This window comes from Poromitra crassiceps (assembly GCF_964638095.1).
Source record: "Poromitra crassiceps genome assembly, chromosome: 9".
Classification (NCBI taxonomy): domain Eukaryota; kingdom Metazoa; phylum Chordata; class Actinopteri; order Beryciformes; family Melamphaidae; genus Poromitra; species Poromitra crassiceps.
The window spans coordinates 50608343-50634190 of record NC_139630.1 but is presented as its reverse complement, the minus strand read 5'-3'; the positions used below and the strand labels follow the sequence as shown (position 1 = coordinate 50634190).

Below are 25848 nucleotides of genomic sequence, written 5' to 3'. Positions count from 1 at the left end.
TTCAATATAATTCCATTCATAAGTATTACAATGACAGAATATATCACTATTTTGGTCATGGGTTTCATACTTTATCTGTAATAAAACTTCTAAAAGCAGAAATTGTATCAAATGGGGGTCCGAGGTCTAATTTGTGTCTGTTTAGAGGTCCTTTACGTGAAAATGTTTGAGAACCACTGCTCTACCTGACAGGTTGACTGTTGGTTCGATTCCCGATGGCGGAGGCATAGAAACAACATAGAGATGCACAGAAACAACAACAGAGGAGAAACACAGCAGCAGTGGCAGTGTCTTGGTGGCACACTGTATGTCAGTTGCCTACTGAGGTAAGGTTTGTGAGGTCAAGTCCAGGATGTCCACATATCTTTGGGTAGCAAAAAGATTTGTATTTAAATAAAAGTGGCAATAGGCATAGGCTACAGTAACAACCCTTTTTTTGGTATTACACTTCTAATTAATTGAAGATTTTAAAGTTTTAAAATAAATGTTCTTCAATAAACTATACTGCAAAGGAGGGTTCCCATGCACAGCAGGTTTTGACCCCTGGTCTACCAGAACACAGACGACTGCACTGACCATACAGACCTGCCTGTCTGTTGTTGGAGGATTGTTTCTGATTGGCTGTTGGCGATATTGGACATGTTTTTGGTCCCGCATTGTGAGATTTGTGATGATTTTGGTCAGTAATGATGTCACATCAGTGATGTAACTCGAGCAATTGTGACATCATCAGTGATGCGAAGTTGAGCAATTGTGTGTTGCGCATGCGAGGCCACGCAGACGCAGCAGCCGAGCTGTGGGTGAGGCCGCGCTCGGGCTGGAACCCTAGTCTAAAACAATCTCAATAAGACTGCATGATTCTCAGTTTCTAAATTCAAAGCTACTGCAATCATTTGGACCTTGATTTATCTTACATTGTTTCATGTAGGCTAATGTTAACAGAATCCATGGCCATTTTTCCATGTGTTTGCATACCATCAAGGTCCAATTTGTAAGATTCCTCCACAATAATAACACAAAGCCACAAAACTTTGGTACAACTGTTGCTCAAAGATTGTTTAAATAATCTGACTGCATCCATCTTTAAATCAGCGGGCCAGACTTTATAGAATAACACTGTGTTTATCTCTATGGGATTTAGATTGCATAGAGATAAGCACTGTGCCTATCTCTGTGGGATTTAGATTGCATAGAGATGAACGGATGGTTACGGTATAACCCAGGTTTCCTGAGGAAGACTTCTCCGGCTCTACAGATCCATAGCATGGCTCTACCAAGTAACAGGCTGGTTAGCTCAGATGGTAGAGAACCAAACTTACAGTTGAACAATCTCGAGGCTGAGAGTTCAAATCTCACCTGGACCAAGTGTTTATTTGGTAAGGATATCTTTCGCTTTATATTAGGGTACACAAAAAGAGTAACAAATTGACAGGTAATTATTCAGTACAAACTACTGAGTAAAGTGATGCACCACTTTACAATAGGGTACACAAAAAGACTACCCTAACTAATAGAAAGGTAATAATTAAGTATTCATAAACTACTGAGTATGATGCACCACTTTACAATAGGGTACACAAAAAGACAAAAATGGACAGGTAAAAAAAAAAAAAAACTCTCGTAACGGACAAGCCCGTCTTTTATTGTCACACGAACACCACAATACATGCATGCGGCCACAACACACTCATGCTGACGGTGGCCGGTGAAGTGTCCTCTGCATTTAACCCATCCAGGCATGTCCTTTCCTCCGAGGGGCAGGCCAGGAGCAGTGGTCGCTTTCTCGTTCAGCGCCCGGGGACCAACTTCGGATGTTGTCACTGGTCGGATGACGATGACGATCTGATCTTCTGCATGTTTTTAGTGGGGGGGTTATGTACGGAGGAACCCCCTGGGGGGTACGGGGAGAACATGCAAGCTCCACACAGAGAGAAAGGCCCTTACGATGAGATAACCCACCTGGGCAGTAGGCACTGAGGATATGGGGGGGAACACAACCACAGCGCTCACAGTGTCCCAGGCGAGAATCGAACTCAGGACCTTCTAACTGTGAGGAGACAGCTCTACCACTGAGCCACCGTACCCCCGTAATAATTAAGTAATGAGTAACTAACAATTAACTATATACTCACAAACTGACCATTGACTAACCATTAACTCTGAATTGCAGCCTTGAAGAGCAGAGCACATGTACAGCAGCAGCAGCATCATACTCCTGGTAAAGGATCTTGTGCAATAACAGGTATTGACCACTAGAAGGAGCTAGGAGTCCTGTAGCCTGCACAGGCTCCTTGACGTTTGCAGTTTGGTAAGGACAAGGTCCTAGGGTTTTGGGAACACACCATTCATAGTATAGTAGATGAAGTGAGCGTGATGTCACCCATTGGGTTTGACGAACACACATAGACCTTTAAGTAGGAGTCAATATATAAGTATAAGACTTTGAAAACCAACTTACAGGGTTCTTACTCATTTTCCCAGTAGACTTTTCAGAAAATATTTGGCCTCTAAGTTCACAAGGGTGTCACTTTGTGTTTAAAAGTGGTACGTATGCCCATTGTAAATGACACCTATGGCCACACCACAGTTTGGAGGTTTGAGCCTCAGTGGAAGCTTGGACTTTGAAGAACTTCCCAAGTGAAGACTGAACGGCTCTGACAGAAATGACCTGGCCTTGTCAGACTCAGTGGCTCTGAGTTTGACAGCTTCATGAAAGTATTGTGGTTGTGGGGTCGAGCCTCAGTCAGTCAGAGAGTTTTGAAAGTGGACATGCAGACAAAAGATGGAAAAGCTCTGAGAAAAACCGGTCTTAAGAGGTGTGACCCAGTGGCTCAGTTTGATGCTGCCCAGCAGTTTGGAGCTGGTGCCCACCCCACCCTGACCTCCAGAGATATGAGCAATGAGAGAGAAAACCACAGACAGCTGAACTTTTACTGACATGGGAAGTTTGTTGAATTTGTGGGAAAGGAATGAAGGGGTTAGGGTTAGGCTTTACCAAAACTCCATACGGGACCTGTCTCTATATTTGTTTCTCAGTTTGGGCATCTGATTTCAAAATGAAAAAGTGTGACAGGTGGGATTTGAACCTGCAAGCAGCTGTTTATCTCACTGAGCTAGAGTCAGGGCCTGTCTACTCTCCTTCCTCAGCACTTAGTAACCCTGCAATACATAAAGGCTCTATATGAATGAATCAATTGATGTATACCAGTTTAAGTTAAAATATTTAGTTAAGAGGCCTATTATTAGTGAATAAAAAACAAGCTGTTTTCTCCCATTTATTAACCTCAGGTCATCATACAATGGAAGGCAATATTTAAATTATAAAAGTCCAATGGAAGCGTCTCACACTGGATGGATTTACACAGGGGGGAATAAATTCATACTGTGTGTCGTCCAGATCTGATGGTTTCTCCAACAGTGAAAACATCAGATGTGGATCACCGGGTTTAATAACTTTCTTTTTGGCAGTGTAAATCCAGCCAATATGCAGGTAACATATTTCATCTATCCAATAAAAACTTAAAAGGAGGGCACTCCCATCGAAGGGGAAGAGAGCAGGTGTATTGCATTGACTGGGTATGGTTTTAATGACATTTAGCATAGTAATTACAAATGTATGTGTGCATGACAAGCACGCAACCTTATATATAGATATAGGTAATCTATGACACGAGTGTCCACACTTGTTGAGAAATTGCAGATTAGGCCCAGGCCTCAAGAGTACCCACTCAACAATTAAATTCAACAGAGTTAAGGCCAGCTCTTAACAGAACAACAACAAAAAGTTCAAAAAACATACAGTGATCAGATACATAAATGCTGCATGTCAATAATGCTGAATAGAAAAAAAGCGTCCTCACTTGCAATTAAAACCGCTTTTAGCGAACAACACAACACCACCATCTTTCAGTCCTGGGATGGTTTTGATTGCAAGGGAACGACACTGTCCAGGGGAACGTCGCGGTCTTTCTCCAAAAATCACTGGGACAGTTCAGGGGTGTGAAAGCACCTCTATCAAATCATTCCTTACAAAATGGCCCCTTGTTTTTCTTTTTTCTTTTGAATGGAATCATCTTCTTGTTTGGATCGAACATCAAGCCCTGAAGAAGTCTTTTAGCTGCACATGTCAGTCTGCGTGGATTCTGCCATACAAAAACAGCTCATGACGATTCCTATCAAACAACTGTGAGCTCCGGAGGAAACGTTCCTCCGGCACTCGCTCTCCACGGAAGAAGGGTGAGGCGGCCCACCCAGCAGGAGCACCATCCTGCTCTTGCAACCAGAATTTCAATTAAACTTTTCATTCGGAGGCTCCGCTCTCCAATCTGGAATTATCGTATTTGGTCGTATCTAACGGCGTTTGGCTTCTGCTCCGTTTTAACATCAAAAAGTCAGAGGATGAAAGGTGTAAAGTATGTTCTCAGTGGTTGTGCAGGCCATAGTTTACTGAAGCGGAGCCGCCTGGCGATGAGGAGGGTGCTGTGGAATGTGTGTCAGGCCGACCCAGAGGCAAAGGAGAAACTCTATAGATGTGATGATCTGGGCGGAGGGCGCGGCTGAAACTGAAGAAACGGGATAGCAGAGTGGAACCCCTCGCTTTAGAAGTTGAGCTTTGTGGCGGGCCGCTCTCTGCCCGAGTCCGTGGTCTGGCTGTTGATGCGCTTGCGGTTGCGTTTCATCTTGGACAGGTCCTTGTCGAAGACCTCGCCCGACCGCAGCGCCGACACCAGGTCGTCAAACTCGCCGCCGTCGTCCTCGCCGTTCGCCTTGGCTTTCCGCGCCTTTCGCTCTTTCTCCCTCTGCTCTTTCAGCTGCGTAGGAGGAAAAGAAACATCATTGGATTGTATTCAGATTATGCTCTAACTGAAATGAACTGAAGAGAGCTGGGATTGTTTATTTTAATTGACAGTGACCATTTTTTTTGTTTCATGAGGCAAAAAGATAATAAAAAAAAACAAATAAAAACACAAAGTTTATACGATCATTATCATACATCATCATTTATACCAAACGGGGCAGGATCACATACCTGAGCTTCCATTCTGGCCCGGCGCTCCTCCTCCTCCTTGCGTTTGCGTATGTTCTCGTTCTCCTGCTGCGCTTCGCCAAACGACTGGAGGAACTGGTCAAAGATGCCGAAGAACTCATCTGGCTGCATCTTACTGGGATCCTCCCCAAAGTGCTTTACTGCCCTGAGGAACTGCGGGACCACAGAGGGGGGAGGGAGGGGGGGATGGGGAAGGGAGCATGGGATTAGATTTACAACGGTACACAGTAGAGCCATGTTTTACGCAATCGCCGACTGTTTTCCAGAGGAGACTCATTAGGTCTTAGCTCTTTGAAATCAGAGCAGGCCAGCAGTAGTCGGGCTTTGAAGCCCGTGTTAACCTGGATTTGACCGGCTACTGATTACAGCTGAGGCCGGGAACTGGAGCCAGGGCCCCAAATTAAGGTGGCGTGTTTGTTGCTTATTTTGCACAGTGAGTTAAAACGGAGAAGGGGCCAGATGGGACATCATGCTGAGAACATATACCTTCAAAGATGTGGCAACTCTGTCCGTGACACGCAAACTTTAACTCTGTCCGTGACACGCAAACTTTAAGCCGAGCAAAGAAAAACAACATTTAAAAGTACACACCACTTGTGATCAATCACATTTAATGTTTTTTTCCCCCCTGTCAGTGTGTTCAAATGTGATTGTGGGGATTAGTGGCACTTAAAGGGATAGTTCAGATTTTTTGATGTGGGGTTGTATGAGGTACAGTCAGTGTACTACATGTAGTAGAGTGCAGTCGGCGCGGTCCCAGTTTGTTGAAATGGAGACTGGCTGCATCAGGCAAGTAGAGCTGTCTGCTGAGTGTGAACAGGGTCACGAGCAAAAACAACAGAAAACAAAGGTAAGATATACTGCAGCCATGTGCAGCTGGACCCTCACTTGCACTTATCCCCCCAACGCCTGGCTACAGTGTAGATTTAAGATAAAAACAGGGTGTAAATAAATTATGTCTTTTCAAGTCAACAGGGCTTATGGGGACTTGGATTATGCCAGGTGAGCAGTATAGAAGCATTTATATATATATATATATATATATATATACACATATATATTAAGTTTTTTTCTTGTGACTGTTCACACTCAGCAGACAGCTCTACTTGCCTGATGCAGCTGGTCTCCATTTCTCCAAACTGGGACCGCACCGGTTGCATTCTACTGCATGTAGTACACTGACTGTCAGCAAGTACCTCATACAACCCCACTTCAAAAAATCTGAACTAAACCTTTAACACTGTAGGCTTGTTCTGCCTTTTATCTCTCTCTCTCTCTCTCACACACACACACGCACGCACGCACGCACGCACGCACGCACGCACGCACGCACGCACGCACGCACGCACGCACGAAGGGGCTGTTCAGAGTCAGGAGCTTCTGTGGTTACCAATAATCACTGTAACTTACACCAGCAGAAAAACAACAACTTGCTGCTATGAAAGGAGATAAGATGCATGCTTTCAGTGTGGGTGTCACACACGTAATTGTATGCCATCCTGCCTGCTGAAACAGATACACACACTCAGTTTTCTGTGTGATCTGGCAGAAACAAACCACACGCACTCCACACTGCTGCCTTACCAGCTCTTTGGCTTCGGTGAGAGAGTCCTCCACATCGGAGAAGCTGAAGCTGGCGACGGTGATGAATTGGCTCACCACCGACACAAACTTGTCGCCCGCCTCCTGCGGCCGCTTCTTCTGGTATTCCAGCTCCTGAGAGTGGAGAGGGAATCAGAGGAGAGGGGACATTGAAGGAGACGTGAAAGGAGAGCTGAGTCGCTGCAGACCAAGAATAAACAGTGTACAAATGAATGATTAATACGTGAGATTTATCAATTAACGGGAATGTAACGTTAAGCGCCGGCCTCCTTTGTGACTCACACTCTCGACGCCTTTCAAGCCGCTGCGCAGGTTGTTGATGTCCTTTTCCAACTCGGTCATGCTGCAGCGAGAGGAAATAATGGTTGAAGGTTTAGCTCCAGCATGGAAAGGACGTTTCTGTTTAGGGAAAAAATAAGTTATCCAAAGACAGGCAGCAAGCTCTCCACCGCTCCACCTACTTGACTTTGGCTGCGTCGGAGACATTTCGCAGGTCCTCCTGGAACATCAGCACTTTGGGGTACTTCTTCTCCAGGATGGTGATCAGGTAGTGAAGGAGGGTGATGTTCCTGCAAAGGCACAAATAAATGACAATATGGAGTTTTATCAACACCGAATTCCCAATTCCAGATGTGATTTTGATGTCCGATGTCATTTTTTTTGGGGTGCTACTGCCCGCAAAGTTGCAATTTTGACGATGGAAAAAGAGTTCTTACTTGTCGATACTGGATTTGGTATCAGCGATCTTGTTGAGTGAAGACACCTTGAAGCCATAGGCGTTGCCCCTCTGACCCTTGTTCATGTAGTTTCCGAAGGCCAGCACCACCTCCAACAGCTGCTTCAGGTTTTTACTGTCTAACACCTCCTTAGAAGCCCTGGTCAGAGCTGAGAGAGGAGGGAGGCAAACGGAAATAAGATCACTGGCTTTCTATGTTAGATATAACACAATTTGGTCTACAGTATATTAAGAGAAGCCAATAGAAGAAGACATAAATCATCTCATCACGGTCCATGTGGGACTAATTTAATTTATTCAATACTTCTCTCACCTTCAACTTTGGGTTTGAGTTCAGCTATCCTCTCTGCAAACTTCTTTTTGAAGTACAAAGACTGTAGCCTCTGCTGGTAGTGGTTTATTCTGCAGGGGGAATGGAAAAGGCATGTTAGAGAACAGAAATAGAAAAATATTAAATTATAAACAGGCAAGTGCATAAAGTGAAGCGCCTACTAACATGGCACATAGAATGAGAGCTGTGGCGATGACATGTTTATTTTTGGCTGGATTTGTTATACTGTGATGTTTTCAGTCTATGAGCCATTGACTCTGTAGCTGATGAAAACCATTTTCCCTCCAATGTAATTCTGTCCTAAAGTAAACTAAACTAAACCAGTGACCAAACATGAGCAAATCAACTTCTTTCAGACCAAACGGCCATCACTATGCTGTAATAATGTTGTTTTATTTGTTGAAAACCAAATATATTAAGTTAAGTTATCCTATCCTTTATTTATCCCCATGGGGAAATGAATCCTCTGCATTTGACCCATCCTCTACTAGGAACCTTCCTAGAACTAGGAGCAGTGGGCAGCCGCAGTGCAGCGCCCGGGGACCAACTCCAGTTCTTTTGCCAGTGCCTTGGTCAGGGACACTGACAGGAGCATTAACCCTAACATACATGTCTTTTTGTGGTGGGAGGAAACCGGAGCACCCGGAGGAAACCCACACGAACACGGGGAGAACATGCAAACTCCACACAGAAAGGACCTGGGACGGAGACGGACCGGGGTTTGAACCCGGGACCTTCTTGCTGTGAGGCAACAGTGCTAACCACTGAGCCACCGTGCCGCCGAAAGAATATTGAGAAAAGTGTTATACAAACACAGTTATTATAGGGTAGGTTAGGCTGTAGATTAGCTCGATTGTTTGCCTTGCTAAAATCTACTCTTATCTACCTTGCATTTTCTTGTTCTCTCTCTCCTCTTGCTTCTCTCTCTTCTCTTTTACCATGCTTGTTTTTTACAAGTATCATAGAAGTTGTTCAATTCTGTTTATTGATTGTGCTTAGTTAGACTTAGTGAGAGACATTCTCTATAAAGTCCTCTGAGACATGCTTGTGAATTAAGACTATATACAAATAAGCTTGACTTGAGGTATTACCTTAATAACTGTATTCAGCAATTCCATTTAGAAACAACGGTGATTTGCAAAAACATCCATTGTTCCACGCTAAGTAGAAACCCACATGTCATCTGATTTATCTGCTATGAGGGAAAGGAAACAATGCCTATTGTTTCACAGTGTGCTGCAATGACCTGAAGCTGTCAGGCATGAGTACAGTACCTGTTTACTGCTGGATAAATAGGGTCACACTGAGTGTATCACCTGTTTAGTACTGAATAAATAGGGTCACACTGAGTGTAGTACCTGTTTAGTACTGAATAAATAGGGTCACACTGAGTGTAGTACCTGTTTACTGCTGGATAAATAGGGTCACACTGAGTGTATCACCTGTTTAGTACTGAATAAATAGGGTCACACTGAGTGTATCACCTGTTTAGTACTGAATAAATAGGGTCACACTGAGTGTATCACCTGTTTAGTACTGAATAAATAGGGTCACACTGAGTGTATCACCTGTTTAGTACTGAATAAATAGGGTCACACTGAGTGTATCACCTGTTTAGTACTGAATAGATAGGGTCACACTGAGTGTATCACCTGTTTACTGCTGAATAAATAGGGTCACACTGAGTGTAGTACCTGTTTAGTACTGAATAAATAGGGTCACACTGAGTGTATCACCTGTTTACTGCTGAATAAATAGGGTCACACTGAGTGTAGTACCTGTTTAGTACTGAATAAATAGGGTCACACTGAGTGTAGTACCTGTTTAGTACTGAATAAATAGGGTCACACTGAGTGTATCACCTGTTTAGTACTGAATAAATAGGGTCACACTGAGTGTAGTACCTGTTTAGTACTGAATAAATAGGGTCACACTGAGTGTATCACCTGTTTAGTACTGAATAAATAGGGTCACACTGAGTGTAGTACCTGTTTAGTACTGAATAAATAGGGTCACACTGAGTGTAGTACCTGTTTAGTACTGAATAAATAGGGTCACACTGAGTGTAGTACCTGTTTAGTACTGAATAAATAGGGTCACACTGAGTGTATCACCTGTTTAGTACTGAATAAATAGGGTCACACTGAGTGTAGTACCTGTTTACTGCTGAATAAATAGGGTCACACTGAGTGTAGCAACTGTTTACTGCTGAATAAATAGGGTCACACTGAGTGTATCACCTGTTTACTGCTGAATAAATAGGGTCACACTGAGTGTAGTACCTGTTTACTGCTGGATAAATAGGGTCACACTGAGTGTAGTACCTGTTTACTGCTGGATAAATAGGGTCACACTGAGTGTATCACCTGTTTAGTGCTGAATAAATAGGGTCACACTGAGTGTAGTACCTGTTTACTGCTGAATAAATAGGGTCACACTGAGTGTAGTACCTGTTTACTGCTGAATAAATAGGATCACACTGAGTGTAGTACCTGTTTAGTACTGGATAAATAGGGTCACACTGAGTGTATCACCTGTTTACTGCTGAATAAATAGGGTCACACTGAGTGTAGTACCTGTTTAGTACTGAATAAATAGGGTCACACTGAGTGTAGTACCTGTTTAGTACTGAATAAATAGGGTCACACTGAGTGTATCACCTGTTTAGTGCTGAATAAATAGGATCACACTGAGTGTAGTACCTGTTTAGTGCTGAATAAATAGGGTCACACTGAGTGTAGTACCTGTTTAGTACTGAATAAATAGGGTCACACTGAGTGTAGTACCTGTTTAGTACTGAATAAATAGGGTCACACTGAGTGTAGTACCCGTTTAGTACTGAATAAATAGGGTCACACTGAGTGTAATACCTGTTTACTGCTGAATAAATAGGGTCACACTGAGTGTAATACCTGTTTACTGCTGAATAAATAGGGTCACACTGAGTGTAGTACCTGTTTAGTACTGAATAAATAGGGTCACACTGAGTGTAGTACCTGTTTAGTACTGAATAAATAGGGTCACACTGAGTGTATCACCTGTTTAGTGCTGAATAAATACGGTCACACTGAGTGTAGTACCTGTTTAGTACTGGATAAATAGGGTCACACTGAGTGTAGTACCTGTTTAGTACTGAATAAATAGGGTCAGACTGAGTGTAGTACCTGTTTAGTACTGAATAAATAGGGTCACACTGAGTGTATCACCTGTTTAGTACTGAATAAATAGGATCACACTGAGTGTAGTACCTGTTTAGTACTGAATAAATAGGGTCAGACTGAGTGTAGTACCTGTTTAGTGCTGAATAAATAGGATCACACTGAGTGTATCACCTGTTTAGTACTGAATAAATAGGATCACACTGAGTGTAGTACCTGTTTAGTGCTGAATAAATAGGGTCACACTGAGTGTAGTACCTGTTTAGTACTGAATAAATAGGGTCACACTGAGTGTAGTACCCGTTTAGTACTGAATAAATAGGGTCACACTGAGTGTAATACCTGTTTACTGCTGAATAAATAGGGTCACACTGAGTGTAATACCTGTTTACTGCTGAATAAATAGGGTCCCACTGAGTGTAGTACCTGTTTAGTGCTGGATAAATAGGGTCACATTGAGTGTATCACCTGTTTACTGCTGAATAAATAGGGTCACACTGAGTGTAATACCTGTTTACTGCTGAATAAATAGGGTCACACTGAGTGTAGTACCTGTTTAGTACTGGATAAATAGGGTCACACTGAGTGTAGTACCTGTTTAGTACTGAATAGATAGGGTCACACTGAGTGTAGTACCTGTTTAGTACTGGATAAATAGGGTCACACTGAGTGTAGTACCTGTTTAGTACTGAATAAATAGGGTCCCACTGAGTGTAGTACCTGCTTACTGCTGAATAAATAGGGTCACACTGAGTGTAGTACCTGTTTAGTACTGAATAAATAGGGTCACACTGAGTGTATCACCTGTTTAGTACTGAATAAATAGGGTCACACTGAGTGTAGTACCTGTTTACTGCTGAATAAATAGGGTCACACTGAGTGTAGCACCTGTTTACTGCTGAATAAATAGGGTCACACTGAGTGTATCACCTGTTTACTGCTGAATAAATAGGGTCACACTGAGTGTAGTACCTGTTTACTGCTGGATAAATAGGGTCACACTGAGTGTAGTACCTGTTTACTGCTGGATAAATAGGGTCACACTGAGTGTATCACCTGTTTAGTGCTGAATAAATAGGGTCACACTGAGTGTAGTACCTGTTTACTGCTGAATAAATAGGGTCACACTGAGTGTAGTACCTGTTTACTGCTGAATAAATAGGATCACACTGAGTGTAGTACCTGTTTAGTACTGGATAAATAGGGTCACACTGAGTGTATCACCTGTTTACTGCTGAATAAATAGGGTCACACTGAGTGTAGTACCTGTTTAGTACTGAATAAATAGGGTCACACTGAGTGTAGTACCTGTTTAGTACTGAATAAATAGGGTCACACTGAGTGTATCACCTGTTTAGTGCTGAATAAATAGGATCACACTGAGTGTAGTACCTGTTTAGTGCTGAATAAATAGGGTCACACTGAGTGTAGTACCTGTTTAGTACTGAATAAATAGGGTCACACTGAGTGTAGTACCTGTTTAGTACTGAATAAATAGGGTCACACTGAGTGTAGTACCCGTTTAGTACTGAATAAATAGGGTCACACTGAGTGTAATACCTGTTTACTGCTGAATAAATAGGGTCACACTGAGTGTAATACCTGTTTACTGCTGAATAAATAGGGTCACACTGAGTGTAGTACCTGTTTAGTACTGAATAAATAGGGTCACACTGAGTGTAGTACCTGTTTAGTACTGAATAAATAGGGTCACACTGAGTGTATCACCTGTTTAGTGCTGAATAAATACGGTCACACTGAGTGTAGTACCTGTTTAGTACTGGATAAATAGGGTCACACTGAGTGTAGTACCTGTTTAGTACTGAATAAATAGGGTCAGACTGAGTGTAGTACCTGTTTAGTACTGAATAAATAGGGTCACACTGAGTGTATCACCTGTTTAGTACTGAATAAATAGGATCACACTGAGTGTAGTACCTGTTTAGTACTGAATAAATAGGGTCAGACTGAGTGTAGTACCTGTTTAGTGCTGAATAAATAGGATCACACTGAGTGTATCACCTGTTTAGTACTGAATAAATAGGATCACACTGAGTGTAGTACCTGTTTAGTGCTGAATAAATAGGGTCACACTGAGTGTAGTACCTGTTTAGTACTGAATAAATAGGGTCACACTGAGTGTAGTACCCGTTTAGTACTGAATAAATAGGGTCACACTGAGTGTAATACCTGTTTAGTGCTGAATAAATAGGATCACACTGAGTGTAGTACCTGTTTAGTGCTGAATAAATAGGGTCACACTGAGTGTAGTACCTGTTTAGTACTGAATAAATAGGGTCACACTGAGTGTAGTACCTGTTTAGTACTGAATAAATAGGGTCACACTGAGTGTAGTACCCGTTTAGTACTGAATAAATAGGGTCACACTGAGTGTAATACCTGTTTACTGCTGAATAAATAGGGTCACACTGAGTGTAATACCTGTTTACTGCTGAATAAATAGGGTCACACTGAGTGTAGTACCTGTTTAGTACTGAATAAATAGGGTCACACTGAGTGTAGTACCTGTTTAGTACTGAATAAATAGGGTCACACTGAGTGTATCACCTGTTTAGTGCTGAATAAATACGGTCACACTGAGTGTAGTACCTGTTTAGTACTGGATAAATAGGGTCACACTGAGTGTAGTACCTGTTTAGTACTGAATAAATAGGGTCAGACTGAGTGTAGTACCTGTTTAGTACTGAATAAATAGGGTCACACTGAGTGTATCACCTGTTTAGTACTGAATAAATAGGATCACACTGAGTGTAGTACCTGTTTAGTACTGAATAAATAGGGTCAGACTGAGTGTAGTACCTGTTTAGTGCTGAATAAATAGGATCACACTGAGTGTATCACCTGTTTAGTACTGAATAAATAGGATCACACTGAGTGTAGTACCTGTTTAGTGCTGAATAAATAGGGTCACACTGAGTGTAGTACCTGTTTAGTACTGAATAAATAGGGTCACACTGAGTGTAGTACCCGTTTAGTACTGAATAAATAGGGTCACACTGAGTGTAATACCTGTTTACTGCTGAATAAATAGGGTCACACTGAGTGTAATACCTGTTTACTGCTGAATAAATAGGGTCCCACTGAGTGTAGTACCTGTTTAGTGCTGGATAAATAGGGTCACATTGAGTGTATCACCTGTTTACTGCTGAATAAATAGGGTCACACTGAGTGTAATACCTGTTTACTGCTGAATAAATAGGGTCACACTGAGTGTAGTACCTGTTTAGTACTGGATAAATAGGGTCACACTGAGTGTAGTACCTGTTTAGTACTGAATAGATAGGGTCACACTGAGTGTAGTACCTGTTTAGTACTGGATAAATAGGGTCACACTGAGTGTAGTACCTGTTTAGTACTGAATAAATAGGGTCCCACTGAGTGTAGTACCTGCTTACTGCTGAATACATAGGGTCACACTGAGTGTAGTACCTGTTTAGTACTGAATAAATGGCATCACACTGTACCTAGTACCTGTTGTTTAGTACTGAATAAATAGGGTGCCACTGGCACTATGAGTACAGTACCTGTTTAGTACTGAATAAATAGGGTGACACTGGCACTATGAGTACAGTACCTGTTTACTGTAGTACTGAATAGATAGGGTCACACTATGAGTACCTGCTCATCTCATAGAGGAAGCGGTCAGGTTTTGCCATGCGGTCCAGCTCATGTTTGTGCTCCTCCAGGAGATCCACATCGCTCTTCTCTGGGACAAACTTCAACATCTGAAGAACGGAGAAAGACTCATTACTTGAAACACTCCACGGGCGTTCAGCTGGACGTGTCACCGTTACAGACAGTGAAAGGGTTTCATCACGCTGGCTCAGTCTGCTAATACACTCTTTCATATACGCTCTTCACTGTTATTACTGCAAAACAATAAAAGCAAAGACTGGACAGCCAACTCTTCTTAACATTTAGAAATTTGACAATGTCTTTTTTGTGACTTACACAGCAATCAACCTTTTGCAGTGGCTATCAAAACTAAGTGCTGAAGGTAAGGCTGCTGTGTCAATTTGGACTACAGTATGTTTGGATAGTGGCATAGTATTTATAGCTCCATCCCAATCACTAAAATGAAAGCAGATTTGATTCTCCAGCATCTATTCATGCGTCCGCCCACATGGGGGAATACAGTAGAGATTATCTCTTGCAGGAGACCGGATGTCGTACCTGCTCCAGCATATCTTTGGGTAAGTCCTCCTGTTCGTCCATGGTAAGGATGACTCTCTTCATCTCCTCATTGGAGAGCTTCAGCCTGCAATACACATCATATGAGATGGAAACGTCCGGACAAATTACCATCATCTGTGCTGTATCAGTATTGTATGGTAAGTCCACGTTCAGTCATCATGTAGCATCTGAACTAAAAACATCACACACATTTGACACAATGTTGACAAAATAAAAAATTACTTCAAACACCGGCTGCTCTAATCAGAATATAATCCGCCACATTATTGAGGCTACTCTGCCTCTCCCTTTTTTCAGGGAATAGACTAAGTAAGGAGGGGGTCATTTTAATTATCTTAGCAACCAACAACCCAGCAGCTCTTCAATATTAAAGAAAAACAAGATACTAAGCCCACACTGTAGTGTTAAGATGAACATATATATATAATGGCTTTTTAACCAGATAGTTGTGTATTGTTTGTTATTACGAGGGTTATGATGCAGTTCACGTACCGTGACAAGAGGATGTTGCAGTTTTGAGCTCGGCGGCCATCAATGACCGAGAGCTCCTTGACTTTTTTGGAGCCGAGCGAGTCGTCCTCTGCCTCTTTCTGTGAGCAGAGGAACACATGGGAGGGTTAGAGTGTAACGGGTTTTCGCCTGTACCACGGTACGACATCATTTTGGTCCCACAGACACACACACACACACACACAAACACACAAACACACGCAGACACAGAACGATGGACCAACAACAGTGCAGATGGACCGACACACACACCAACATCCCAAACCAAAAAGGCTCAGGCTGCAGTCACACAGGAAAGGTCATCACATTCATAAATACAAGCAAATATGATATGTAGGAAATCAATCAATCAATCAATCAATCAATCAATCAATCAATCAATCAATCAATCAAAAGCTAACCTGAAAGGCCAGTGACTCTGAACAAAAGTCTCAAATGTTGTATATACTCCCGGAAACAAATTAATGTATAGTTTGAAAACAGAGCAGAGACGATTCTTCAGAGTCAAGGCAACCTATCTGACAAGGAGCATAGGGCTAAAACTGTAGTATAGGACTTGTCTACCAGAGTCAAACCAATTGTAAAGTCTAATCGAACAAACCCATGAAGAGTGACTGTGAGTGACTAGGTTGTATACTGTAAGTGCACTCACCTGTTTGGTGTTATTGACCATAAAGAAGTCCTAAAATGCAGGCAAGAAGCAAGGAAGATGTAAGCACTCGTTAGAAGCGGTTACGTGAACGCAGCCAATAAAAACAAACGACAACTAAACAAGCTCATTCAGCACTTTGGTGACGGTGGAACAGTGAGTGATGACGTGAGGAATGCTGATCAGTTAAGTGCTTATGGTTCACATGCTGTGCAAACAAGAACGCTGCCCGTCAAGTGTCTCTAGTTTCAGATTGTCATCGTCGTGTAGGTGTCAAAATCATCAGGCCAACACTGACGATCTAATTTAGTACAAGGCATTATTGAATTACAGTGCCGATCTTATCAATGGTCTTGAATGTGATGAAGGTTGTGTTTGAGTAGTAACTGATGTCTTTTTTTTCTGTAAACAAATTGCAGCTGTAACAAAGACACTGCTGTCACAAAGCTGGATGAGACTGAACATCTTTAGTAGATCCTGCATTGGCCTGATGGCATTATGTACTTTTTTTGCATCTTCAACGTGAGAAGCCAGACTCGTTCTCTTCTGGTCAACTGTGTTTTACCATTACTTAATGATTGTGAATAGTCGTGACTGAATTAATTGCAAATTGAAGCCACTAGCAGTAAATATCGCATGCATTTTCTATACCATATATAGTAGAACCATACAAACTACAACAAAGAGCACAACTACAAAAATGGCATTCCATTCAAATGTGAGGCATTAAAGATGATACAAGCATGAATGTTTTACATCTAACATAAATTAGCATACAAATCCATCTAGTGGCTATTTCTTCCTACCACTTAACTGAAATGTATCATTCGTCATAATTTATTCATTGATGATTTGGTTTCAGGATGATTTCAGGACCAAAAGGTGTGATCAAAAGTTATAAAAGAGATTTGTTTTAGACAATTTGAACACAAACCAAGTCTATATCAGACAATGAAAACCTGTTGATGCCCCCACCTCCACCCTCTCTGCCTCTAGAGGGCAACAGCGGGTGAAATGGAGGTATGAACAGCTGCTCGGCCCAGTACCTGCTGTCTTTGGTAGGCTGAGAAGGTCTTCTCAATGTCCTCCAGATCCAGGATTTTGAAAACCTTGGCATCGTCCACCTCCGTCCAAACAGTGCCCTCCAATTTATTCTGAGTAGGAGAGAGAATACATGTTACAAAATAACATCACAATTCAGCATCCCAACATGCTGCAGCAGCACATCACAATTCAGCATCTCGTCTCACATGTCTGTATATTCTTGTGTACCGACTGCTCTCACCTCAGCTAATTTGGCCCAGTTGAAGGACTTGAGCGGATTGGATGGCTGGGGAATGTTCTTCTTGTTCAGGGCCGGTCCCATGGGTGCCCCCGGCGGAGGAGGGATCCCTCCGATGGGCGGCCGTCCGGGGGGAGGTGGGGGTCCGCCCGGAGGTGGGGGCGGGGGCGGTGGAGGAGGCATCATGCCCCCGGGAGGCGGTGGAGGAGGGGGCAAGCCCCCAAAGGATGGCGGAGGGAGAGGAGGGAGAGGGCCCCCGGGGGGGCCGGGGGCGAAGGGGGGGCCACCGGGAACAATAGCAATCTGCCTCTGGAGACACAAAACAACACGAGGGAGCTTTTACATGGAGTTATGTTCAGGTACAAATCAATTTCACACCTTTTTTTAAACAGCATTTCTGTAAAAACAACCTTTTTATCTGAGGAGTTTGTGTCCCTGCTCTGCATGACCACTATCGGTTAATATTTTGATTCTCCTACAGTTTCAAATTGAATTTTATTTTATACTATGAAGTGAAGTATTGCCAGACCGACAGGAGCCAAGAGAATGATCGCAACCCGATGGAAGCCTCCTCATTCTTTGACAGTACTATTAGATCTTGGACCTTCTCCTTTTTAGATGTCATATTCATGGAGCTCTCAACAGCTCCAATTAATGGTGCCAATGAGAACACATTAAACGCCTGGACGCTGAAACCTTGAAAAACATTCGCAATCTAGTGTGCTTAGATCAGTGCTTCTCAAACTTTTTCCACATTGAGGACCCCTAAACTGGCACAAATCAGACCACTGATTTTGATTTTGTCCCAGGGTCCCCCATCTGATAACATTTTTACTTTTAGAGGTTTTATATTACAGTAAGTGTATTAAACCCATGACCAAAATAGTCATACATTATGTCATTGTGTTACTTACAGAAAATAAATGATACTGCTTTTTGCTGGGGACCCCCTGGAACCCCCTCAAGGGGGTCCCCGTACCCCACTTTGAGAACCAGTGGCTTAGATGTTTAGTTCCATCTGCTTTGCCTATGTGTGTGTGTGTGTGTGTGTGTGTGTGTGTGTGTGTGTGTGTGTGTGTGTGTGTGTGTGTGTGTGTGTGTGTGTGTGTGTGTGTGTATTTGATGTGCTTGTGTGTGTCATGTATGTATGTATGCACTCCCTCCCTTACTTTATTTATTCCCTTTTTGTGATGATTTGGTTTTTCATTATTGGCAATATTCATATAATATATTAATATAATATATTATATTAATACAATATATTATATTAATATAATATATTACTGTATATTATATTAATATAATATAATATCGTGTTGTTCTGTCTTGGGCCTGTTGTAAGTATGCTTACTTAAAGAAGGCTAATTCCATGTGTATGTGTTACAATATAGTGAAGTGTTGAGTGTAAAGGCCTGTAACGTACGCTGCTGAGTTACAATATAGTGAAGTGTTGAGTGTAAAGGCCTGTAACGTACGCTGCTGAGTTACAATATAGTGAAGTGTTGAGTGTAAAGGCCTGTAACGTACGCTGCTGAGTTACAATATAGTGAAGTGTTGAGTGTAAAGGCCTGTAACGTACGCTGCTGAGTTACAATATAGTGAAGTGTTGGAGTGTAAAGGCCTGTAACGTACACTGCTGAGTTACAATATAGTGAAGTGTTGTAGTGTAAAGGCCTGTAACGTACGCTGCTGAGTTACAATATAGTGAAGTGTTGAGTGTAAAGGCCTGTAACGTACGCTGCTGTGTTACAATATAGTGAAGTGTTGAGTGTAAAGGCCTGTAACGTACGCTGCTGAGTTACAATATAGTGAAGTGTTGAGTGTAAAGGCCTGTAACGTACGCTGCTGTGTTACAATATAGTGAAGTGTTGAGTGTAAAGGCCTGTAACGTACGCTGCTGAGTTACAATATAGTGAAGTGTTGAGTGTAAAGGCCTGTAACGTACGCTGCTGAGTTACAATATAGTGAAGTGTTGAGTGTAAAGGCCTGTAACGTACGCTGCTGAGTTACAATATAGTGAAGTGTTGAGTGTAAAGGCCTGTAACGTACGCTGCTGAGTTACAATATAGTGAAGTGTTGAGTGTAAAGGCCTGTAACGTACGCTGCTGAGTTACAATATAGTGAAGTGTTGAGTGTAAAGGCCTGTAACGTACGCTGCTGAGTTACAATATAGTGAAGTGTCGAGTGTAAAGGCCTGTAACGTACGCTGCTGAGTTACAATATAGTGAAGTGTTGAGTGTAAAGGCCTGTAACGTACGCTGCTGAGTTACAATATAGTGAAGTGTTGTAGTGTAAAGGCCTGTAACGTACGCTGCTGAGTTACAATATAGTGAAGTGTTGAGTGTAAAGGCCTGTAACGTACGCTGCTGTGTTACAATATAGTGAAGTGTTGAGTGTAAAGGCCTGTAACGTACGCTGCTGAGTTACAATATAGTGAAGTGTTGTAGTGTAAAGGCCTGTAACGTACGCTGCTGTGTTACAATATAGTGAAGTGTTGAGTGTAAAGGCCTGTAACGTACGCTGCTGAGTTACAATATAGTGAAGTGTTGAGTGTAAAGGCCTGTAACGTACGCTGCTGAGTTACAATATAGTGAAGTGTTGTAGTGTAAAGGCCTGTAACGTACGCTGCTGAGTTCGTGCAGTCTGACGGTGAGCTCGGCCACTTGCTGTTTGACGTTCTTGTGCTCGCTGCTCTCCTTCTCCAGCTTCTCTTTCATCTTGTTGAGTGTCTGCATCATGTCCTCTTTCTCCTGGGTCTTGGCATCACACTCGCGTTCCTTCTTGTCAAACCTCTGCTGCAGCTCATGGTGCTCTGTGACAGGGACAAGTGCAAGTCGCTCAGTGAACTACAGTATATTCCATCACACTGGATATACAGGAAAACATCGTTTTGACTGGTTACCGCCTTTAAAAGACGCTTACCCCGATATGTGTCACAATTTATAGTCATACACACCTTTTCTCATTTTCTCTGCCTGCTCTTTCCATTGTTTGACTTCGTTTTCATTGACCAGCCTGGAGAGAGGATGACAAATACAATATAATGAACTGCAGTTTCTACATCAACAGTGCCAGAACAAAAAGCACATGTTGTTGCCTGGTGTCATTTGTTGTTTACGACTGATTGCTTCACTTGTAACTCTGGAAGAATTGACAATGTTGTCTATTGTCTTTTAATCATTAAAAGTATGTGACTTCTAAGCTCATATTGAAGAAGGCATACAGCTAATTCTTCATAAACACGACGTAGGATATTTCGAAGCTGGCACTGTCTAACATACGGCTTTCAACTCATTAAGCCGGACCGCGCTGTTCTACATTTTTCAGACTGGTAGGCAAGAAGCTGCAAGCAATCAGTTATGTTTACTAAATTATCTCGCACTCTGTTCAAGGGAAGATGGAGGACTCACATGCGGACCACGTTCTTCACGTTAAAATTCTCCAGTGGCGTGACGTCGGGGTCGTGACCTTTGTCGTTCTGCAACACCATCTGCTGGACGATTCGGTCCAGCAGCAGCCAGTACTGCACCGTGTTACCGCTTCTTTTGTCTGCAGAGAGAAATAGAGTCAGGGGGAGAGTGGCGGGGTACAGAGGCAGGGGTGAGTGGGGGGGTACAGAGGCAGGGGTGAGTGGGGGGGGGGTACAGAAGCAGGGGTGAGTGGGGGGGTACAGAAGCAGGGGTGAGTGGGGGGGGTACAGAAGCAGGGGTGAGTGGGGGGGTACAGAGGCAGGGGTGAGTGGGGGGTACAGAAGCAGGGGTGAGTGGGGGGGTACAGAGGCAGGGGGTGAGTGGGGGGGTACAGAGGCAGGGGGTGAGTGGGGGGGTACAGAGGCAGGGGTGAGTGAGAGGCAGGGGTGAGTGGGGGGGTACAGAAGCAGGGGTGAGTGGGGGGGTACAGAGGCAGGGGTGAGTGGGGGGGTACAGAGGCAGGGGTGAGTGGGCGGGTACAGAGGCAGGGGGTGAGTGGGGGGGTATAGAGGCCGGGGTGAGTGGGGAGGTACAGAAGCAGGGGTGAGTGGGGGTTACAGAGGCAGGGGTGAGTGGGGGGGTACAGAGGCAGGGGTGAGTGGGGGGGTACAGAGGCAGGGGTGAGTGGGGGGGTACAGAGGCAGGGGTGAGTGGGGGTTACAGAGGCAGGGGGTGAGTGGGGGGTACAGAGGCAGGGGTGAGTGGGGGTGTACAGAGGCAGGGGTGAGTGGGGGGGTACAGAGGCAGGGGTGAGTGGGGGGTACAGAGGCAGGGGTGAGTGGGCGGGTACAGAAGCAGGGGTGAGTGGGGGGGTACAGAGGCAGGGGGTGAGTGGGCGGGTACAGAAGCAGGGGTGAGTGGGGGGTACAGAGGCAGGGGGTGAGTGGGCGGTACAGAAGCAGGGGTGAGTGGGGGGGTACAGAGGCAGGGGGTGAGTGGGCGGGTACAGAAGCAGGGGTGAGTGGGGGGGTACAGAGGCAGGGGGTGAGTGGGGGGGTACAGAGGCAGGGGGTGAGTGGGGGGGTACAGAGACAGGGGTGAGTGGATGGGTTGAAAGTGTCCCATTAGCTCACTGGTCCGAAACAAGCGGCAACCTCTGGACCTGAAAAATCAAGCCAACACGGAAGTGCCAAAAACTGCAGTTCTGTGAATGGCCAATTGAGGCTGGCTCGAAAAGCGAGTCCATCCCCATAGACCCCCATGTTAAAATGCCCAACTTTATAGCAGAACTAAGCATGTTTCAGTTCAGCACACGTTATGGCGGCATATATCTCGACATTATCATATACCGGGATATCTGAAAATGTTCAAGACATCATATATTTAATATTGTGATATAATTTACATTCCCCTTTATATTAAAATACCGCTTTATGCTTGCACTTTATTGACTCTTGTGTATGACAGTGCCACTTATAGTTGTGGCTGAAGCGCTAATCACACTCTTAATCCTGCAGGAAACCAACTGTGGGGGGTCCCATTAAACAAGAAGGAAATTAAAAACATGGCAAGTGCCAAAAAGCAACATGACTGCAGCTGTTTGGTGGTTTTTCAGCTTTAAGTCAGATGATGTGGGAACTCAAGCTGATTGGACCAGGCTGTATGCAAGCTTTGCATACAAAAAGAATGTTTTAGCAAAGGATGGAAATGCAACGATCAAATGCAAAGCGCTTGCCACAGATGTTCAGAGGAAAAACTAAGCAACACGTCTGCTTCTGACTAAGACTTCGGTAGCTACAGCAGGGAATGTACTTATCTCATTCCCGCACAACTTAATCTGGAAGTCAACATGCTTATCTTTGTAGTATAGCAGCCCATATTAGACTTTTTTTAAGACAAACTACTTTGATTACTTGGCCGTATATTTGGCTATGTTTATACTGTATTTGCCCAAATTGCTTAGACTACTTCCAATTCTGCAAACCTTATTTCTGTGTGATGTTGACAATATTGTTTTATCCAAGCTTGTAGTCCAACAATAAAAACTTACGTGGCATGAGGAGACAATGATGCAGGACAGACATAAAGTGCGGGTATGCGTCAGTGTGGTTCATCTTCTTGCGGATCAGATCAAAAACCTGCGTGGCACTTTTGGTGTCTATATGCACCTGAAACAGAATGAGCCAAACAACCGTCCTTTCAGTCACCAGGGCAACATATTAAATCAACAAATTAATATTGTATCAAATCAATAATAAATACAAGACTAGTATGGTCAGGATATTATTATTTGTCTTTCCTCACCGACTCAAAGCGTTTCGACAAAGCCAGCTCATCGTCATTCCGCAGCATTTCAAAGTAGTCTAAATGCCTGAAATAAAACAAGAGGACAGTTTGGTCTGTTAGTGGACATCTCGTGGATCTTGAAACGGTGGAAAGACTGGCTGTAGTACCTGAGATGATGATCCAAGAGAAAGGGTGTATTTTGTTGTTGACAACAGAGATAACGTGTACAGGGGTCCAACTCACCTGTCTAACGTGGAGTTCTCATGCAAGCGTAGTTTATCGATCACAGGCTGAATCCCCAGCATCAGAAACTCATATCGTAGATGGATGCGGAATTCCAAACTGGCCTAATAAAACAAAAACAAAGAGGACAGTAAGCGGTCATTTTAAGAGCGTTTTTTGCTGAGTGTCTGAAAAGAGGCCAAACTGACAAGATGACCTTCTGGTGGGTAAGGAAGCGTAACGTCTAATGTGTTTCAGTTCACCTCTCCGGCGCCTTGACTCAGCACGGCGTTGATAAAGGACATGATGGCTGTCTTTAGGTTGACCTCGTCTCTGTATCGTCCCGTACTCCGGTCCAGGTCGTTGAGCAGGGTCTGAGGGGAGACAAGTCATTAGAGGTGTTAAATAGCTTCAGGACAGTAGAGTTTCATTCTGAATGAAATCATTCTGAAAGGAAGATTCCAACGCAAGTGTTTACATGAGGCCAAATGTAATGGTCGCATTAAGATGTGCGTTTACAAGCTGTGCGTTTACAAGTTCCATAGTATGTAATCAGAATAAAGGTTTCTCACGTGCGCAAAACAGCTCATACTGTTTGTTTGTTTGTTATTAAGCAACAGCTACAGTATATCAGAACAAAGGTGGACTGCTCCACCAGATATTAAACGGTAGAAGGCAAGCGCGGAATGAGCTGTACCGTAGCTACCGGGTGTCAAAACATAGCGACAGACTTAGCTATTTGGCAGCCGCCATGACAGTTAGTAATCAAATCAGAAACAGTATAGCTCTCCACAGAGTTTGAGAGCCTGCGACACCGACGTGAGGTTAGTATAGATATTCCAACCATAGAAATTAATCTGAAGTAGTGTTTACATGTTTTTTCAATCCTTTGACTGGATTATGAAAGGGTGATACCACCCCCTCTCAAACAGAATGAAACTTAATTTAGATTGGCGAGTTTATTCTCATCAAGGCGTTTATATAACGCATTTTTATTCTGATTGGGCTGCTATTCTGATTACAAGTGGAATAAAAGGCTCCATGTAAACAGAGCTAATGCTGTTCACAATGCTTTTCCCTCCTTCTGTAAGAATGTAAAACCTCTTCCATTCTCTGTCCCCACCTGGAAGCGAGTCCTTTCGCAGGCGAAGCGCTGGTAGTGCAGCATGGCTTGGAGAATCTTCTTGTGCCCTCCGGGAACCAGGCACACGGCGCCCATGATCTCCAGCACGGCCACCTTGGTCTTGATGTTCTCGGTGGCCAGGCTCTGGGCGATGCTGTTGATGCTCTCGGTGTGGGAGAGCACGTGGGCGCGGCCCTGCGAGTTGTTCATCAGGGCCTTGATGCAGCCGATCAGAGACGTGTGGATCTGAGACTCGGTGGTCTCGTAGTCCATGCTCTTCAGGAAGTTCAGGATGCACGTCAGGCCGTCCAGGTCGATGAAGCGCGTCACAAACCTGACACAGGTGGAGGCACGGGGGGAAGGCATCAGCGTTTAGTCGCAACTTGATCTTAGTCCTAGCAAGAATGGTTCATGTATTGTGCTCTTAACGGATTAAACAATAACTGCACAAATGTCCTGGAGTAATTTCAAAGCCCCGCTCTCACTTCAATGTTACGTTTTCTGTCTCTTTCCTATCCTAAGTGTAACCTGATGAATGAGAGTATTGTGAATAGGCTCAGACTGTAAATAGAATACAACTATGACAAGAATGGGAGAATTTAACTTGTAAGAGATACGACTTTGTATTGTGTGTTTGTTTGTGTGCGTGCGTGTGCGTGCGTGCGTGCGTCCACTGGTCCAGTTGTGTCTGTTCTGATTTCTTCCCCTAAATTTGCCCATACTGTAACTTCAGTAAATGTACCAGGTAAATGCAGGACATTTGCTTTGAAATGTGGTTAAGTTTAGGCACTCTATAATGGAAAATAAATTATTTTCTTCTCTGCCGTTTAGTTGCTAGTAATGTACATTCACATCAAACCAATGGGAAATCTATTCAGGGTTTTTACACATTTTCAAGAACACATTTACGTGTTGGAATAAGGGACAGAAAAGGATGAAGAGGGACCATGGTAAAAATAGATTAAATAGAAGATGTGATGAGAGATGCCCCCCCCCTGATATGTGAAGCACTTTGAGTATCTAGATCTAGAGGAACGAAAGGAAGATGGATGATAATTGAGCTGAGGCTGTTCTGAAGGTGCTCACCTCATCGGTTGTGTCCGCAGAGCAGTTTTCAAACTCTCGATGGTTTTGTTCCTCTCCTCCTCATCCTCCTTCTCCAGAGCGAGGAGCGTCTTTCTCTGTTCAACAAAAGATAAAACACAATAAAGATCCAAATCTATATTTGGTCTGCCTGTCTTCTCATTCACGGCTCCATGGAGATCCAAAGAGTGAGA

At 43.5% G+C, this 25848-nt stretch overlaps 1 protein-coding gene across 3 annotated transcripts in view; it reads right to left on the bottom strand.

The window, feature by feature from the left end:
- Positions 1–3289: 3289 nt before the first annotated feature.
- LOC310782735 (disheveled-associated activator of morphogenesis 1-like) overlaps positions 3290–25848 on the bottom strand; it is a 70509-nt gene continuing 47950 nt past the window's right edge. For 2 of the 3 annotated variants that reach the window (XM_083643462.1, XM_083643464.1), the window contains 22 exons: positions 25658–25752; positions 24572–24905; positions 23712–23822; positions 23470–23573; positions 23245–23311; positions 22991–23108; positions 20941–21079; positions 20487–20545; positions 20155–20342; positions 17534–17839; positions 17295–17402; positions 16252–16281; positions 15582–15679; positions 15069–15153; positions 14514–14620; positions 7699–7787; positions 7366–7534; positions 7111–7218; positions 6932–6992; positions 6632–6763; positions 5030–5200; positions 3290–4811 (listed from right to left, as the gene is read on the bottom strand). In XM_083643462.1, coding sequence (XP_083499588.1) covers positions 4599–4811; positions 5030–5200; positions 6632–6763; positions 6932–6992; positions 7111–7218; positions 7366–7534; positions 7699–7787; positions 14514–14620; positions 15069–15153; positions 15582–15679; positions 16252–16281; positions 17295–17402; positions 17534–17839; positions 20155–20342; positions 20487–20545; positions 20941–21079; positions 22991–23108; positions 23245–23311; positions 23470–23573; positions 23712–23822; positions 24572–24905; positions 25658–25752 — 2892 coding nt within the window. In that variant the 3' untranslated portion in view covers positions 3290–4598. The remainder of the gene's footprint in view (positions 4812–5029; positions 5201–6631; positions 6764–6931; positions 6993–7110; positions 7219–7365; positions 7535–7698; positions 7788–14513; positions 14621–15068; positions 15154–15581; positions 15680–16251; positions 16282–17294; positions 17403–17533; positions 17840–20154; positions 20343–20486; positions 20546–20940; positions 21080–22990; positions 23109–23244; positions 23312–23469; positions 23574–23711; positions 23823–24571; positions 24906–25657; positions 25753–25848) is intronic. The other variant, XM_083643463.1, reaches the window with a different exon arrangement.